This window comes from Eschrichtius robustus, chromosome 3, assembly GCF_028021215.1.
Source record: "Eschrichtius robustus isolate mEscRob2 chromosome 3, mEscRob2.pri, whole genome shotgun sequence".
Classification (NCBI taxonomy): domain Eukaryota; kingdom Metazoa; phylum Chordata; class Mammalia; order Artiodactyla; family Eschrichtiidae; genus Eschrichtius; species Eschrichtius robustus.
This window is the reverse complement of record NC_090826.1, coordinates 20,146,699-20,166,930: the sequence shown is the minus strand read 5'-3', so window position 1 is coordinate 20,166,930 and position 20,232 is coordinate 20,146,699. Positions and strand designations below refer to the sequence as shown.

At 38.5% G+C, this 20,232-nt stretch overlaps 1 protein-coding gene across 1 annotated transcript in view; it reads right to left on the bottom strand.

Annotated features, from left to right (window-relative positions):
- MACO1 (macoilin 1) overlaps positions 1–20,232 on the bottom strand; it is a 56,449-nt gene that overhangs the window by 17,601 nt on the left and 18,616 nt on the right. The window contains exons 4-6 of the mRNA XM_068539190.1: positions 17,265–17,388; positions 15,544–15,722; positions 13,795–14,296 (exon numbers count right to left, since the gene is read on the bottom strand). Of these exons, the coding sequence (XP_068395291.1) occupies positions 13,795–14,296; positions 15,544–15,722; positions 17,265–17,388 (805 nt within the window). The remainder of the gene's footprint in view (positions 1–13,794; positions 14,297–15,543; positions 15,723–17,264; positions 17,389–20,232) is intronic.

Below are 20,232 nucleotides of genomic sequence, written 5' to 3'. Positions count from 1 at the left end.
TCTTACCCACTCCAAACCTCAACTCTACCTCATCTCCTCCCTCATTCCACCCAACTAAGGTAAGCTATAATGTAAATGGTTGATAATTATTTAATTTTAAGGGAAAAAGTTACATTTTAATAAGGGGTAATTTCCTAGCTGACCAAAAGAACGAAGCTCAAACCTGAGTCTTTCAAGGCAGGCTAAGTAGGAAAAATATCTATGAGCATCTTGAAGCACACCTGGTAGTAAAACAAAGTACAGTATTCAAGTGTCAGCTTTTAGTTGAAAGAGGTATTGTTAAGTATCTGAAAAGGTAGGGAGATATTTATGTCTAAGTGTTTGTAATCCTTATCTTTGTGAATTACTTGAATTACAGCCACAGTGCTATGACTTCAATGAAAGTTTAAAAGTCTCCAATGTGTAGAGCCAGTACCTTCATGTTTTTATAAAGCCTGAGGCTTTATGAGGCCTGACTGAGAACACAGAAGAACTTTAAGACTTTGGGGCAGGAAATTTCCCCAGGAAGCAAGTCCTGCAAAAAAGAGGGAGACCTTTTCTCAGCCAGGACTTCACCTACGGATGACTACATACCCATTCCAGAAAATGACCTAAGTGTGTATTTCTATGGGTCGCCAGCTTGACCCCATGAGGCCGTCAGGAAGATGAGGAGCCTCGGCTCTGCTGGTTATCTCTGAGCTCTAAGAAGCTGTGACAGAGATGCTGTAGGCCTTGCACGACAACACAGAACTTAAGAGTGCTGCTTACTACGTAAGAAAAGGGGCTTCAGAAGGTCACCTTCAAACGATACAGCCAAGACTGAAAGATGAGTTTTCTTCACAAACCCATCATACCAGCCAAAACAACCCACTCCTTGTTTCCAGACATCTTCTGCCTTTCATTATACCACCCCTCCCTCCTGGAGGAATGGCCTCCAATTTTCAAATCTCACTCATTCGAGACCCAGTTAAAAAATAAAAACAAAAACCAAACTCTCCACCATGAGGTGCTGATTTCTAAGGGCCCGAAGTTCCCTCTCCTTCTGAAATCTGAAAGCCCTTACTGTTGGTGTTTCTGGTTTGGCACTAAACCATTTCCCTGTGCTGTTTTTAAATTTGTTTTGGTTTTTAATATTTTCCTGTGTATATATCTTATTTCTAAAAAGCCTATAAGTTCTCTGAAGCCAGGGACTGGCGGTGCTCTAAAATTAGAAGCTGGAAGTGTATTTCTAAAGTTTCTTCCAACCCTTCCAAGACCATGTCTCTAACCCTCGCTCTGTGTCCATTTCTTCAGTGCTTAGATTAGAACAGGGTCAGCGTTATGATATATGAGGCTCTGGAAACAACCTATCTACAGCAGGCCGCCAGATTTTTAGTTTAAATAGTGGCTGAAGGAGACAGGGGTAAAGGGGCATTTGCTTATCAGGAAGGCAGGTGCACATGAAAAGACTGAATGAAGAGCAACTGCTTTATCTCGCTAAGTACCTAATTCCATTAGGAGATCCCCTGGCATACGTTAATCATACAAGACAAGACTTGTTTAGGGACCACACAGCTGTCTATGCAGGAAACTGAGCTCATAAATCAAAGCTGTGTCCCCAGAAGAAATACTGTTTACCCTCTCTACCAACTCCTTCCCTTCCCCCCTTTCCAGGTCATTCACCCTGACAGGTTGGGTAGCATGGGTCATTCACATAAAAACACGAATGTCTCTCATCTTAAGTGAGGCCTACACTGACTTGAAGCTGCTCTAGTATATCCTATAAACCACAACTTTGGAAATAAGGAAATGAAGCTGCCTCAGGTCTCACTGTGGTTACTACAATTGCTTACCAGGCACAAGTATCCAAAAATAAGCAACAGCCTGATGACCTGATTGCTAGGTGAAACCATAATACAAAGTACCTTATGTCTCTGCTCCCTAATCTGTCAAACACATTGACAGGAAAGGAAATCTAGAGGATTTCACTGGCCATTCACGGAATAGGAAACTGACTTCTTGAAGCCCTTTAAGAATAAAGCTATGGGTGCCATGAACTAGTATTTTTAATAAGGTCCTTAAAGGATGTGGTCAGATATGATACTCTGTATCAAAAAAGTCTTTAAAATGTTCATATCTGTTAATACATCATCCCTCTCCCACACTGGAGATACACTCAAAGATTTGTGTAAAAGTGTGTTTGTTGCAGCATTATTTATAATAAGAAGAAAAAAAGCAGGAGCACAAATATTCAACAGAAGAGTGGCTAAATAAATTGTATATTCATGTGTCTGACTGACATGCCACCATTAAAAAACCACTGGGGTCTTCCCTGGTGGCGCAGTGGTTAAGAATCCGCCTGCCAATGCAGGGGACATGGGTTCGAGCGCTGGTCCGGGAAGATCCCACATGCTGCGGAGCAACTAAACCTGTGCACCACAATTACTGAGCCTGCGAGCCACAACTACTGAGCCCGCATGCCACAACTACTGGAGCCCGCATGCCACAACTACTGAAACCCGCGTGCCTAGAGCCCACGCTCCAAAACAAGAGAAGCCACCGCGATGAGAAGCCCATGCACCGCAACGAAGAGTAGCCCCCGCTTGCCGCAACCAGAGAAAGCCCACGTGGAGCAACAAAGACCCAACACAGCCAAAAAAAATAAATTAATTAATTAAAAAAAAAAACCACTGAGGAAGAATATTCAATGACATGGGAGAATGTTCATGATACAGTCAGTGAAAAAGACAATTACAAAACATTATACATAGTATGAGCTTCGTTTTGTGAAAAGAATATGTATGTATGCAAGAGAAAAAAAGACTGAGAGGATACACATTAAGATAGTGGCCACCTCTTCTTTATTCTCAAAGTTGGAAGTAATCAACAGCTATAACTTATTTTTAACATTTTAATTATCATTTTATGATTGGGAGAAAAGTTATTTTAAAAGAGGAAGCTGTTAATTTGCTTTCCATGGCTTTTCAACATTCGCTGTTACTCTTACATTTGCCCATGTCACAGGCCAGTTTCAGAATAATCTGAAAGCCTTAGGGAAAACCCAACTCTTTTACTTCCTAAACTTTTTAGGTCACTCCAAGGAAGGGGAACTTAATTTTCTGAAGTAGAAGACGACTCAGTTCCTGAATCTATATCAACTACCTGTACTTCCCATTCATCAGTTCCTATCAAAGCAATAGTTTGTCTAAATCTAGATTCTAGAGCTGCAGTTTACCACCCTGCCCTGGCTCCCTGTAAAAGAAGAGAGCAGGCATTGCTCTGACATCAGCCTTGACAGTATACACACGTTACAGGGGATGGTGCTGGGAGGTCCAGATTCTAAACTGGCTGGTCTGTGAAATCTGCGAATAACCAGTGTCTATGTCCCCTGTTTCGGTGTATTTTATGCTCCAAGAACACGGCAGAAAAACACCTTGGTGTGGAGTAAGTCACCTGTCTTAGACACAGGAGGCCTCTATACCATATGGTTTGAGGAACACCAGAGACCTAAACTACCCTTCTTATCATAAGGCTGTCCCCTCTCCTTCTAAGTGGTCTGAAGGCCTCACGGTCAGGTGTGAGGATGCAACAAAAAAGGTGGCAGTCTTTGACTCTGGAGGGGCACTGTCAACAGGTGCATGTTTTCCAGGAGCACACGGAACTCAAGGACAGGAGAAGGCAAAAAGGTCCCATTAATACATGGCAGATCAGTTCATGGGAATTACCAGATTGCCCCTAACTACAAGTCCTTCCTGCAGGAGTCCAGTTTTTGACTGGTGGGGTCAGTGGGGGATGGAACAAAATACAAGAATGACAGGAAGGGTCAGGTGCAGAGGTTACAGACTGGTGAGCCAATCCGGCCCATGAACATGTTTTGTTTCACTCTCCCCCACATGATGTAAAAATAAATGTTGTGGAACTGTGAGATTTCACATAAAGACACGTATTTTGGCATCTCCCCTGAATATCAGAAGATTTAGCAACACTGGGCCTGCAACACAGCAGGCCCCCACAGCAACACCTGGCTGGGCCGTCTGGAAGGGCATGTGCTTCCCAACTCCCACGTGCCGGGTGCAGTACTGAGTACGAACGATGCCAATCCCGGCCCCCTGCTCACGCCTGTGCCCTGCCTCGCTCCTGTACGTGCCGGAGTCCGCAACACCCTCTCTAGAGCCAGGGGGACAGTAAGGGCAGTGGTCCCTTCCAGTTCATTATACTGTTTCTGTTTCAAATCTGTTACAACACTCTACCAAGAAAGGTGAAACGTACCTTACGAGAGAGAGGAGTTGTCGTTCTTTCCATAAAAAAGAAACTAAAACTTGCTTTAATTCTGAGAGTCCCAGCTGACTAGAAAAGAGGTCTAAGAGATCCCAGAGAGATTTGCACAGACTGAAGTATACCCACACTGGCGGTCAAAGTACTCAAATAGCCAGTTTCTAAATGATAGCGTGAGTAACATTTAAAGAATACAGTTCCTTTTCCTCGGAGTCCCGCCCCTTCAGGGAATCCACCCCTAATTCCCTTAGCTGGAAATCTCAGTTCGTTATGTGCCAGCAGGGGTACTGACTCAGAATTTAACACAACATTTTATAGTAGTTCCTTCTGAATTCTAGGGAGGAAACTTTCTAGCTGGCTAATCAGAAATCCCTGTTGTTAGAATAAACTCTCAGTACTCAACAGAAAAATGTTTCTAATGTGGATTCCCCCCACCAAATAATTTGTGTTATTTCATAATTTATCCATACAACATAGATAATGATCTTTTTTGATCACCTGGATATGCAGACATTAAGTAAACTGCTGGCTTAAATTCATTAATGCCTAGCTTCTAAAGTGCTGCTTGGTTTTGAAGTCACAAAATAGGCTTGCTTAAGTATAAAATTATCATGCTTCTATTACCACATTTATATACCAGAATATTATAGTTTTAAATCACTGCAATGGTTAAAATAAATTCAAACTATATTATGAATTAATATAATAAACAAAGCTAACCAAATAAAACCTACAGGTACCTTAAAAATTATGAGCATGGCAGAAAATGAAAATAAATCAGGTCCAACAATGTATATCTGCTCAGAAACAATGCTAGACTAATATAAATCAAAAACATGTTTCCATGGTGCTTCCCTGGTGACGCAGTGGTTGAGAATCTGCCTGCCAATGCAGGGGACATGGGTTCGAGCCCTGGTCTGGGAAGATCCCACATGCCGCGGAGCAACTAGGCCCACAAGCCACAACTACTGAGCCTGCGCGTCCGGAGCCTGTGCCCCGCAACAAGAGAGGCCGCGACAGTGAAAGGCCCGCGCACTGCGATGAAGAATGGCCCCCCGCTTGCCACAACTAGAGAAAGCCCTCGCATAGAAACGAAGGCCCAACACAGCCAAAAAAATAAAATAAATAAATAAATAAGTCAGGAGCACTTTAAAAAAAAAAGCAAATTAAAAACATGTTTCCACAGAGACACTGAACTTCCTAATAAATAGAAATATGGCTCTACTACTTTTTTTTTCACTTAATAATTTCCAAATAATTTATTTTCACTTAATAATTTCCAAATAATTTAGTAGCAGCTATATCCAACATATTTAATCTAATTCTTTCTGAAATGTCATGTATTTTTACTAAATTTTACCTCTCAGCTAGTAATGATACTGTTACAAATAAATGGTCAAATGCACCTGTGGAAGCGGAAAGGCCTACTTTGGCAGCCACCACTCACGAGGAGAGCGTCAGGCAAGTCACCGTGCAGCACAGGTTGTCAATGCAGGTGACAGGTAGCACACGTAGGGAAAGCAGCCAGGGTAAAGCCCCAAAGCCCCAGTCACTGTCTCCCAAGGTCAGATTTTCTTCCACAAACTATTCCTGACACACAGCAAAATGTATTCAAATGCAAAAGAAAACAAACAAATATACCATTTTCTCTCTGGCACCAGAGATGACATACAAGCAGTCAATGCATTTTCTAACCAGGGGGATTTCCTTGGAGGGAAGGTTGGAAACATGGGATCTAAGCTCTCTCTCCAGCTACCACAAAGACAAAGAGAATGGCTAGAGCTAAGGGGGAAGAGAGAAGGCAAGACCCACCAGGAAAGATGAATAAGACAAGGCAAACTGAGATTTCCTCCGAGTTCTTGGCTGACGTGTGGCTTGTGCCTAGGTTCCTTGGCCCTGAGGAACAACCAACCCACTGGCAGAGCAAATGGCTTTTTTCAAAAGTCCCTTGGAGGAGTTTTCTCCCCTTGCCCTTGTAACTTCCAGAAATTCTTAAACCTCCTCACAGCCTGGAAAAAAGTCCTGACAGAGTACTTAATTTTAAAACTTCCTGGGAAATACCAAGGAAAAGGGCTTAGAGTGGAAAGTCCTTCTATTTTTTAGAAATAAAATCAGTAACAACCTACTCAAGAACAACAAATACTTTGACACTGGATGGCAGGTCCTTGGCCTGGTCTAATGTAATATTTAGGTTTTCCACCTTCAAAAGCCTTTGAGTTGCACTGCACTGCATCTTTCCTCCCCCTGCCCCCATCTAGTATTTTCCCTGCACAAAGGTAATATTCATTCAACAAGTATTTACTGAGCATCTACCCTGTGGCAATCACTGTGTACTGTGGCAGACAAGAAAAAAGGAGGTCCCTGCCCTCGTCAAGCTTACATTCGTTTATGGGCATAACAAGCCCGTGTAAAAATTCAAAGTATGTAGAAATACACAACGTAGAAAGTAAACATCTCCTATAATCAACTACAATTGACCATTTGGTGTATACTATTTCAAAAATTTTCTGTGTATATAAGAATGATACCTAACCATATTTTGTTAATGGTTCATACCATGTGATCTTTTTTGCTATTTCCGCCCCTTTAACAATCAATCTTGGGGTGTTTCCATTACCTTCTTTTAAGATGGGTTTCCACCTTTCAAGAGACTCCTTTGTAACCTTCCCCACTTAAACTACTGTGATTTCCCACGTAGGACTCTTTAGGGACTTGGGAGAGGGCTGGAAAGGTCCATAAAAGGCCACCTCCCCCTGGAGTACCTGTCTCAGGGAATGCTCGTGGGCTCTTCCTCTGGAATTGACTGCTCTGTCTTGTTTCTTTCCCATAGTCAGGTCTCAACTTTGGATTCTACCCTCGCTTTGTGCCTACAATCTCTAAGATGACAGAACAGGGGCTTCTTGGATTCTCTTTACTTTGTTCTTTTGCACAGCTATTCACACCAAAATCATACTGAACCCACTGATTATTAAAAATCAGTATCTAAAAATATGGCCATTTCCTTTCAATGGATATATAATTTTTAATTGTGTGTAGACATCTTAAAATGTGGGAAATGAAAAATAGGAAGTAGTGTAAACTGTCTGTTGTTTTTCCCCAAACAGCAAGACCACACTAAGGAGCCTTCTATAAGGCAGAGGGTTAGATGACAATCTCAAATGCTGGTGTCTGGAGACAAGTTTAAATTCAGAAGTACAAAGACTGAGAACTGCTAGTCAAACTACCTGAGCAATCTGTGGCACCAGCAAGTCCTGTCAAAGAAGAAAGTTGGCTGTTGTTAGCTTTTGCTATCTTCGTCCCCCTTAAGAAAAACATAAAATCATAAAACATAAACACAAGGTTTATATGGGCTAGAAAGTGGAATGAAGACCAGTGACATTTTGCTCACCTACCAGCTTAACCTAGAAAGAGATTAGTCACAAATACTCATATCACAGCTACTAAAAACACAATCAATATACTCATGGATGGATCAGAACATTATAAGGCCTATTTATAAAGTATGTTGTCATTAATCTATATGATCCCAAAATATTTCCCTAAGACCCAGATCTAGTAATATAAGTTAGTTCCTGGGTATGAGTGTAAGTTAAACACTCCTCAGTGTCAGTGAATGAGTTAAAATGTCTTAAAGTGCTTCTCTATCCCTCCTCTCCTCCTCCCTCCCCTCTGAGTCAGGGCTATCACACTTGCTTAGTGATTACTGGAAAAATCCTGATACACGTTTTCTCCTTTTCTCCCAAGGCTCTCAAGTCTCCAAATAAGCAGAACTGTATGAACAAACTAACTTATGAGTAATAACATTTTGGTGTGCTTAAAATAACCAAATGAATTTAGAGAGGAAAAAAGAGTGACTTTTCAACATACGAAAACATATCCCAGATTTCCACTTTCCCCTGAAGATAACCCACCCCACCCTCACCCTCAGAACTTACCACCATGGCCATGCCCACACCCCAGCACCTCAGGCCTTCAAAGCAGTCACTGGTGGGCTTTCCTCAGGGTAAGTTGATGGTTACATCCCCAATCCTAAGTTTTCCAATTCAAGGCTCTTCGGTCTGCTGCTGTCAAGCTAGGCCTACCCCGGATTTATTCCTAAAGGGCAAATTTCCTGCTGGGTGGCTCTAGGCTATCTGAACCAGACTAACTCCCACGTAGCCCTAACCAGAACTGAATTCTCAGAGACCCTGTAAGCTTTCAAGGGTATGAGTGGATGACCCCCTTCTGTTCAGAAATAAGTACACCCCCCCCCCTGCATCTTTGGCAAGAGCAAGAATTTTTAAAACACTTAAAAGAGCATATCTCTAGAAAAATGTAAAATTAAATGAATTCTGAAATTCTAAGCATTTCTTCTATAGATTTTAGCCATGAGAACATAAAATTTAGCTCTGGTGCCAATCCTTATGTCAGCTTTAGCTGTATGTGCGTTTAAAACAAAAACACAAAAACACAAAATTTTTTTAAAAAACAGAAAAATAAAGCAGGTTGACAAAACTTTTTTTTTTAAGCAGCATGGTATAACAGCAAAGGCAGAAGTCAAGAAATTTCGGTTCCGGTCCTGGTAACTGCCACTCTAGCTGGGTTACTTGGACTAGCCATTTACTCTTGTAGGGCTTGTTTACTTCTCTGCTAAAAAGACAAGGTTGGGGAGGCTGGTCTGTCTCTTAGAACTCCTGCAGTTCCAAAAAAAAAACCCATCATTCTAAATTCTACTCAGTTTTGTAAAATGTATCTCTACTAGGCAAACTGTGGATACTTTTCCTTCATGACTCTTCACACCAAACATTATTCAACTACGTTAAAGAGTTGATATCTTATTAAGAATAAGCACTAGAAACAAGAAAGGTTAATCTTCTGTCTTGAACACAAAAAACAAAGAAAGAAAAGGCGGGATGGAAATAAACCAAGAAGAGACTTTTGCTTCCACATTTCTACAGAATATGGATCACTTTACATTTTGTACTCAGTTTTAAATTCTCTCCCTTAACCAGGAAATTGAAACAAGTAACAAACCCCAACAAGAAACCCCACAGTCTTGGGCTGTATTTGAGAGGGAGCTTTGTGCCAAGTACAAACAAAAGTGTTGGCTCTTCTGCTTGCAGGCCCTGAAACTACAGGAAAGCAGCTCAGGTGTCGCACCCTGACCTGCCGGATCTTAGAGTGACCACTGAATGATCACACAGACCTGCCATGGAATATTCCACATCAAGTGAAAACCAGGGTTAGGCTAAATTGGGAAAATGATTTCAATATAATTTAGGTGAAAAAAGCAGGACACAAAAACTACACAAACATAGCGAACAAACTTATGGATACCAATGGGGGAAGGAGGGGGTGGGATGAATTGGGAGATTGGGATTGACATATATACACTACTATGTATAAAACAGACAACTAATGAGAACCTACTGTACAGCACAGGGAACTCTATTCAATGCTCTGTGATGACCTAAATGGGAAGGCAATCTAAAAGAGGGGATATATGTATACATATAACTGATTCACTTTGCTGTACAGCAGAAACTAGCACAACACTATAAAGCAACTATACTCCAATAAAAATTAATTTAAAAAAACCTACACAAACACTATGGCCACAACTATATAAATTTAGTTGATGAAAATACAACAAAAATTTAACAGTGATTTGTGTCATATATTTCCTCCTTTTTCCACCTAAATTTTCTATAATTTTTTCACACTTAAAATATTTTAAAATTGACCACTGAAGAAAAATATTGAGCAAACCTCACTCTAATTTACAGGATTCCTTTCTAACCCAGCACTTACTTAAAATAACTGATCTTCCTCATTGCTTTTTTGTTTATGTCTAGAAGTTTTCTCCACGTCAGAATTAAAAATATTTTTGGCTACCAATATTATAAGTCTGTTTCTAAATAACTTGGGTAAAGAACTCAGAAATCAAGCTGGCAGAAATTGGGTCATTTTGTAAGATACTATTTCTCAAACCGAAAGAGGACTTTGGAGTGGCTTTAGGAAGTTCCCAAACTTTTCCTGGGAAGGAGCCTACAGGCAACACTTACTGCCAGGTTCCCCACCTTCCCCCACCTTAGTGGATCTATCAGCATACTTTTTCTGTTACGGGCTAGGAGCAAACATCTTTGGCTTTGTAGGCCATAGAGTCTCTGGTGCAGCTACTCAACTCTGCCACAATAAAGCAGCCATAGACACTATGTAAATGAATGAGCGTGGCTATGTTTCAATAAAACTTTTTTTTACAAAAACAGGCAGTGGGCCAGCTTTGGCCTGTGTGCAGTGGTCTGCCAGCCTGTGGTGTACAGCACACTAGAGAACATCCTTGGAGCTTGGAGAGACGGTGAAAAGACCTGAAGGACTGCTTGCTCCTTCACAGGGAACAACCATCGAACCTTATTTTGACAGCCACACCGATCTCCAAGAATTCTTTGAAGGTGGTGTACTAATGAATATTCCCCCCAAAGTCAATGAATTGGTTCCTCAAATATAGTAGTTTTCAACCATGATACTGAGACACACATAGCTATGTAGAATGTGCTGCAATTAATTTACTATTAATAATACAGTACTGGTTTTCAAATGATTTAAAAAAAAAGCTTTATAAAAGGGATGATCAGTCTTATCCTTATAGCCAGCCTGGACCTATACACAGCCTTGGGTGTACCTGCAGGAGCAAAGGACTCATGTACATACTGTCAGCCCATGTATGTTTGCATCAGAAGGAGCTTTAGAAACCACTGAGCCCAGCCCTTTCCATCTGAAGATAACAAATCCACTCTATGGCTAACAGCTCAAACATGTCAGGTTTGGATCCGTTACAGTCTTATTAATATTCATCAAAACATACATGAAGTCAAGGAAGAAGAAACAGGAGATAGCCAAGAAGGGCGAGGGATAGTGTGATAATTCGCTAGGATAGATATACTTTTCCTTTTATAAACTTTCATTGTTGTTCATCATAGAAAAACTTGAAAATGCATGAAAGACAGAAGAAAAATTAAAAGCCCCCATACTATCATGGAGCAATTAACTATTGTTATCATTTTGGTTCCTTTTCCTTCAAATCCTTTCTCTGTGTATATTAGAAAGACAAAATGTTTTTAATAAGATTGCTTTCTACTTTCTTCATGAAATATTATGTCATAAGCACTTCCCTATATTATTTAATATGGCTCAGAAATATGATTTTGTAATTTCCGTATTAAAAATCTATGGAATAGATGGACCATAATTATTTAAATTTCTCCCCTATTGTTGGATATTTATATCATCTCTTTATTTTTTATAATATTATATTAAAAGTTGAAAATAATCCTATGGAAGCTTATAAAACTATTTAAATATAACATTTTATATTTAGGTATTTGACAGCAGGTATTGCCTAAAGCAGAGTAATATTCTGGGGCCCTTCAGATCAAGGCACATCAGAGGACACATTAGTGACCACAGGAAGAGGTATATACCCCAGGAGCAGGCACAGGAGCACTGGACCCACGACTGGAAAATGGGCCATCTGAGACCTTGAAATTCTTTACTAAAGGCAGATCAGGTAGTAGAGTCAACCAACATGACAAGTGGGGCCCAAGTGAGGTGGTATCACAAGACTGAGCCTTGACTGCTCTCTCTCTGCAACACCCTACAGAGGAAAACTGTTTTGACTTGACTGCTATTATTAAAATTGTGTAGGAGAAAAAAGGATGTTAAAAAGATGGTGGCAGATGTTTCATTTACAGCATATAGTAAATTTGCGGGATATTCCCTTTGACATAGAAGGTCAACTAATTGGTCTTTCTCTCATGGGCAAATGGAAGAGAGTTCTCTGCTGAGTGTTTTCTCTGCAGGGTATGATGGGGCAGAATGTCAAAACAAACAGATGTGGATGCCAGCCTGGCATCAGCAACAGCATGGTATGCTTCCAGAAGTGGCAGAGGGCTCTGAAACCTCTAGAGACTTCAGCAGTAGAACCCACATATATTTCCCTTCATCTAGCTGCCAGTAAGAAGACTGAAACAAATTAATAATCTAATTCATATAATTCATAACACTAGAAACCTTCCCTCATAAATTGTCTGCTCTGAAGCAAGCCAAAGGAAGAGGAACAAAGATAACTTAGTGGAGGGAAGGAGTTACAAGTGCCCTCTTGAGTTATGTATTTTTAAAAAGCTCCTTGAAATAATGACATTTACAGCAACATGGATGGACCCAGAGATGATCATACTAAGTGAAGTAAGCCAGAGAAAGACAAATACCATATGATATCACTTATATGTGGAATTGAAAATATGATACAAATGAACTTATTTACAAAACAGAAAGAGACACACAGACATAGAAAACAAACTTATGGTTACCAAAGGGGAAAGGGGGTGGGGAGGGATAAATTAGGAGTTTGGGATTAGCAGATACAAACTACTATATATAAAATAAACAACAAGGTCCTACTGTATAGCACAGGGGACTATATTCAATATCCTGTAATAAACCATAATGGATAAGAATATGAAAAAGAATATAGATATATATGTATAACTGAATCACTTTGCTGTACACCAAAAAGTAACACAACACTGTAAATCAACTATATTTCAATTTTAAAAAATAAAAAATAAGGAGAAACAAATAAAAAATAAAAAAGCTCCAATTCAGATCTCAGTTTCCAAATAGAAAGATATGAAGTAAAATGAACATATGTGTATTTTATAAAACACATAAAATACAGCAAAATTAAGTCTGAGCCAGTCAAGGTAATACAACGTTACTCTTTAACTTAAAGATGGGAAAAGGAACATTTCTGATTAAAATCCATGTCTAACACTGTGCAGTTGACCCTTGAACAATGTGGGGGTCAATCCCAGTGTAATTTACAGTTGGCCCTCCATATCCACGGTTCTTCCACATCCGCAAATTCAACCAACCAAGGACTATGTAGTACTGTAGTATTTACTATTGAAAAATAAACACATATACGTGGTCCCATGCAGTTCAAACCCGCGTTGTTCAAGGATCAACTGTATTTACCTATGGAATTTTTAGAAAGAGATTATTTTTCAAACCTAACTTTCCCAGAATTATTTGGGAGATAATTCATATTTTAAGTGGACAATCAAGAACAAGTCCAAAGTGGTAAAGGACAACTTTCGCCACCCCCACCCTCATTTTTCTATCTGTCTGACAAAGATTTGCATGAACAGGACACACACTCTTCTTTTTGTGTCTATGCCACAAGAACTTTGGATACGCAAACAGAAAAGGTCAAGGACTAAAGATATGCCTCTCAAAACCATGAGAAGAATCAAATTACATGTAAATTTGTCAAATGTGGAAAGTAATCACTGTCACCACTCACTCAGAACACTGGAAAGAGCTGGAGTCAATGCTTCTGGACAACGGCACAGGTGACCAACAAACCCATGTGAAAGAAACACTAAATGTCAAACACCACAAAGTTAATTGTCACAGTATCTGATCACAAACAATTCCTACAGGCACACTTGGAAGTGTGTTTTTCAAGACCTAAGTCAAGTTTATGGAAAGTGTTGGTAAGGTCACAGCACACACACTTACCTTACCAGTGCATCTGGTTTGCTTAGCTGGTTATTAGGAATACAGTTTTCCATTAAGTCCTTGTGTGCACTTGGGCTCTTGCTAGGGCATTTCTGCTTCTTCTCGTTTTTACTAGATGAGGAAGGAATGCTCCCATTTGTGGCGCTGTGACTTCGAGGTGAGGAGTTCACAACTCCACTGGCATTTTTGTAGTTTTTTGAGGAAGCAGTGCATGAGTCCTCTTTCAAGAGATTTTCTGTACTTCCCACGAGATCATTATTTAATCTTTTACTATTGATATGGTTTTCCATATACTCAATTTCTTGTATTTTAGAGTCTACAGGTTGTAGAATATTGTTGTTATTTATTCCAAGGTTGTGTTTTTTGGCATCTTTGTCTTTTTCTTTCCCTTTTTCTCGGTATTCTATCTCTGGCAAAGTTGTGGAGAGTTTTTTATTGGCTGGGATACCTCCGTTGTGGTGTATGAGGATTGAGGAATCCATATCAGGTAATCCTTTGGCTGCTACAATACCAAAAACAAACCAACAAGCAAAAAAAACCCACACTGGAATATTTAGTTGTAAAAAAACACAATGGATTGATTCAATAAACTGCATCATCTACACTTAGAAACTCACTACATTAAGTTGCAAACTCATTCAGAAGCAATAACCACACCACATTATGCTAACTTCAAGAAGCAAATCCAAATAAATTTGAGAAGCTGCACATTTAGAAAATCGCCATCATTTATAAACATCAAGCCATTAAAGTTTTGGCCTTGAAAATAATACGAGGATTTTATAATTAAGTCATACTTCACTTATCAGTCAAATCAAACTTGTCTATCATGGGGGTGACAGGACACAGGCAGATCATACTCTTAAAAGGTCACATTTTAAAAGATGCTTAAACAAACTTAATAATTTTACTGCAAAGAAAGAGATTAAATGAAACAAAAAGGTGTGATGTTAGGATACAGGGCATCTATCCTTTGCCTGGACTCTATCATTAAAGTAATAATAAGTCTATTATCATTTACTAGGCCACTTACAAAGAATTTTCTGTATCAGGTCTACATATTCCAACTTGTCAAAGTCTACTTGAAGAGATAATTTTGCACCACACCAGAGAATAAGGTTTTGTCATATATCAACTAAAAACATGACCCTCTCAAACCAAAGAAAACTGGTATTGCTGTCAATTCATCTATTGAATTGGTTATATATTCATGAGAGAGGTTGTATTAGAAAAAGGTCAATCTGAGATCCATGTTGCATTATACAAACCATTTAAAGTGAGACCTAGCCATCTTTGCTCTATTCAGAAGAATTTTGACTTATAAAACAATTATATATGTTTACATCTCTATCTTGCTTATACTTTGGTTCTTGGTTTGCTTCAATTACAAATGCACATAGTTATATACACTGTTTTGTTACTGAGAATAAATATTTTAAAATATTTATAACAAATAGAATATTAAAATAGAAAATAAGCTATAAAAGTGAAATATATAAAAATAATAAAATAAACGTATTTAAAAGCACATGGCCTTTAGACACTAGGTAGAAAACATCACGCACATTCTGTATTTCATGACCAAACAAAGCAACAGCCCTGAAGAGGCACACCAGAAACAGGAAAAGCCTTGGTAATTTTCCAGAGCCCTAGCAACTTTTCTGAAAAAACAAAACAAAACAAAAAAAAACCTGACAGACAAAATAATGACTAACCTATTGAGTCAATAGCTTTAGAGTAAAGACCTACCTTCCTCGGCCTCTTTTTCTTGCTTTTGTAGCATCTGTTGCTCTGGGGGGAGGGCTTGTTGAAGAAGCTGCATGTAAAATTCGTTCTCTTTTTGCACTTCCTTTTGCTTCCTCAACCGCATTTTGTAGCTTACATAACTTTTGAAGCCAAAGCCCAAAGTCACCACGGGGTACCCAATACTAGAAAGAAGACAATCCTGCCAGTAATTGTAAGTTAAAAACAAACAACACGTGCATCAAGCACATGAGGACACCTATGACTGAAATTAAGAAATAAATTCTAGATGATGATGACAGTTGAGCATTCAGTAAACACACACGTAGTGTGTAATGCGTGCTGTGGAAATCAGAGGCAGCTGGCACGTAGAACAAACCCCCAGGGAACAGCAGGACTGCTGGACCGTAAGAGGCTGCCCATCAGACTTCGGCATTCTTCAAATGAACTCAAGGAGTTACCGAAGGGACTGATGGATACAGTGGCTAATGTCTTTGATTAACACTGAACTGCCTTATGCATGATTAGAACTTAGGCATCTGTATGCTTTTAAAAACTAACAGGGTAGGGATTTTATGAGTGGTCATAAGTAAACATTACAAGTGTTAAAAAATCAAAAGGACATCATTTGGTTTTTAATACTAGAAGACAGGGTCAAATTCAGGTGACTAATCTTCTTGCTGCCTAAGGGGTACTGTCACCAGCTATTCCTGGAAAATTAGTTCATACCTAAACACTCTATCAAACATAAGTTCAAGCATCATTTAACTAAGTATCTGATGTTATCAGTGCCAACGTTTGGTTTGTACCAACGAATTAAACCAGCTTTACTTACAACTCTAATCTCTGGGATAAAAAGTTGAAATATTTTCATTCAACTCATCAGTCTGTCTAATATCATTTCAAAGTCTCTGAAAACACTGTTGAAACTCATATTAAGCTTCATTAACATGAAAACAACAATTATAATTAGTCTAAACATGATCACACCACAAATTTAAAGTGACAAGTTTTACTGACCAGGTTTATTTAATTCACTTGTTTGTGAAAAGACTTCAAACATATTGGAAACTATTTTTTTGTTGTTGATTCCTATTTGTTTTGGTTTCTGCCATAAATATTAGCAAAAATTGGTGTATTTAAAAGAAATATACATTACGTGGTTATTTCCGCAATAGATATAAACAAGAATCAAGCTCATTTTAAAACATGTTTCATGGTTTAAGGTTAAAAATAATATTCCTTAAAAAATTATTAATAATATTCTCTTACTTTTGTAAATAGGCAAAGGAAACTGTAAATTCACTTAAGCTCCATGAAATAGCCATATATTTCATTAAGACTTTTTGGAATCATTATCTGATTACAATAAAAATAGATAACATGTATCAGACACCTATGTGCTTGGCATTAAGTTAAACACTTTACATATATCACCTTATTTCATCTTTCCCATGACACCCCATGAGACAGGTTCCCAACATATAGGTAAGAGAACTAAGGCTTAGAGAGGGTGACATATCCAAGGCAACAAAGCTGTAAGGGGGCAGAGCTGGGATTCAAACACCCATCTGCCTGACTAGAGGGCTCATGTTCTTTACCACACCATGTTACGTTGTCTTCTGGATTCATGTAATATCTTTGAGAAAAAATTTACAATTGAAATTACCATTCTACATTAAAAACACTGAATTGGATTACAGATTAAGAATACACATAATACTCACCAGTGAGCAGCAAATGGACGACAAAGGTCTACATGAAAATTTTTGAGATCTTTAAATCTAATTGCTGCTTCAATATAAACAAAGAGTATCCAGAGGGATACTGTGGGCAAACACACTCCCCTTTCTGTGGGAAAGCAGCAGAGAGACAAGCATCAATGAAACATTAACTAATATAACAGATGGGTTGTTTGGGAGACTGGTTCAACTACAGTAACTTTAAGACTTTCAAACTCGGGACTTCCCTGGTGGCACAGTGATTAAGACTCCGCGCTCCCAATGCAGGGGTCCTGCGTTTGATCCCTGGTCAGGGAACTAGATCCCACATGCATGCTGAAACTAAGAGTTCGCATGCCACAACTAAGGAGCCCGTGAGCCACAACTAAAGAGCCCACCTGCTGCAACTAAGACCCAGCGCAACCAAATAAATAAATTTAAAAAAAAAGACTTTCAAACTAATTAAAAAGCAATATGATCCAAACTGAAAGCTTTTGTATGACAAAAGATGCCTGGAATCATAGACAAAAATAAAAACAAGCATTCTGGCAGAAAATATTTACAATATATGTAAAACAAAGAAGTCATAGCCCTAGCATACAAAGAGCTCCTACAAATCAATAAAAAGTCAACTGAAGAAAAAAATTTGAAAGCCATAAAAGAAAAAATATAGATGGCTAAAAAACATGTGAAAAGATGCCAACTTCATTACTGATTAGGGAGATAAAAATTTTTTAAATGAGACTCTATTATTTTAACCTATCAGATAAAGCAAAAATTTTAAAGATGGGTAATAGTATAGGGAAGATATGTGAAAGCCTTCCTTCTCATACTCAGCAATAATATAAATTGGGGCAACTTTCTTAGAAGGCAATTTGGCAGTATAATTAAAAATACTTATATCTTTGACCCAGAAATTCCAATTCCAGGAATTTACCCTACAGAAATACAAAAGAGCCCTGGGAAAAATGTATAAGAATATTCAATGTATTATTTGCAATAGCAAAAATTAGGATTTAGAATTAACTTAAATGCCTATCAACAGGAACTGTTTAATTATGATAAATCTATATAATGAAATATGATGCAGCTTTTCAAAAGGATGAAGATCTGTACTACCATAAAATGATATGTAAAAAAACACAAATTCTTAAGTAAGAATGAGTTACAGCAGTAAGGAATGTTTCTGACATTTAAGTATTACTCAAAAAATTTTTTTTCTTAACTACGAGCTCATATTCCTTCTGTAATTAAAAACAATTTTCAATGTAGGAAAAAGCAACTTGCAATAGAATAAATAAAACTCAAATAATGAGATAATTTTCACTGGGCTTTAGAATCAAAGTCTGTAGGCTATGTCCATCTATGTCAGGACATGACTAATAATAAGATATTTCATGAAGATAGACCACAAAGGTATGAGATCCACTAACTCTGGAAAGATCTCCTTTGAGACCATATAAAGCTAGCAAGTTACAGAAGAGAGAACTGGAGGGAAAACTCAGTGACCTGAAGAACTAAATGGCTTTTTTCTAAGATTCTTTGGGATGAAACACAAGAAAAATTATAGCATCTTGGTACTAGAAAGATGATCACTTAGTCCAACTTTCATTTTATGGAAGAGTAAAGTGAGGCCCAGAGTTTATACAAATTGGGTCCAAATCACAGAGATAATAATGAATCTGCTTCTAAGGAGAACCTAAATGCCCACAGACCTAGTCCATAAGGTAAGAAGATACTCAAAGCTCTGTGAAGGCAGCTAATGGTCTCAACCATTCTTACAGATTTAATGTACTGGAAAAAGGGTATTTTCACAATGTAGGAAGACAAACAGCAACCCTTAGGATAATGCATTTTTCAATTTCATTTCAAAATGCATTTTAAAAAATGTATATTCTGTACTCCCTATATTAATTTCTAAAGTTATCATAAACAAAATAAGCATATTACAGAAAAAATAGAAAAATTTGGATGAACTACCCATATTTCTACACCTATCAAATAAATAAAATCAAACCACGTTGAAAATATTTTTGAGCTAGTATAATAGTTATGTTGTACATACAGTTTTTTTTTAGGTATTCTTTTGGCTTCTGTTATGTATGTATGTATGTATGTATTTAGGTCATGCTGTGCGGCATGTGGGATCTTAGTTCCCCAACCAGGGATCGAACACGTGTCCTCTGCAGTGGAAGCGTGGAGTCTTAACCACTGGACCTCCAGGGTAGTCCCGTACATACAGTTTTATATCCTGTTTTCTCCCTCTTAATAGCAAGGAAAAAAATTAATGATATAATATTTTCACTCTTTTGTGGCAATATATAATTTCATCAACCATTCCTAATATTCTTAAGAAACATTTAAAATTTTAACAACTGAAAGAGAAATTAACCCCAACCTATAAAAACTGCACTTATATTTATTGGGCCTAATGAGAACACAAAGTTAGTTTTTTTTGTTCACTAATCATTCCAAATTAAAACATACTTCATAACTTAGGTATTCCAACATGCATTTCTGAGCCTAGAGCTAAAGAGAGGCCAATATCATTTATAACATTAGCTTCATTGCTGCCCTGTGGGTCACCCACTGAACTCCAATAGGTTCTATTAATAGTTATATGAGTAGTTTTTTCTCAACTATTAAGACATTATTAAAGTAATTTAGGGGGCTTCCCTGGTGGCGCAGTGGTTGAGAATCTGCCTGCCAATGCAGGGGACACGGGTTCGAGCCTTGGTCTGGGAAGATCCCACATGCCGCGGAGCAAATAGGCCCGTGAGCCACAATTACTGAGCCTGCGCGTCTGGAGCCTGTGCTCCGCAACAAGAGAGGCCGCGATAGCGAGAGGCCCGCGCACCGCGATGAAGAGTGGCCCCCACTTGCCGCAATTAGAGAAAGCCCTCGCACAGAAACGAAGACCCAACACAGCCATAAATAAATAAACAAATAAAATAAAAAAAAAAAAAAATAAAGT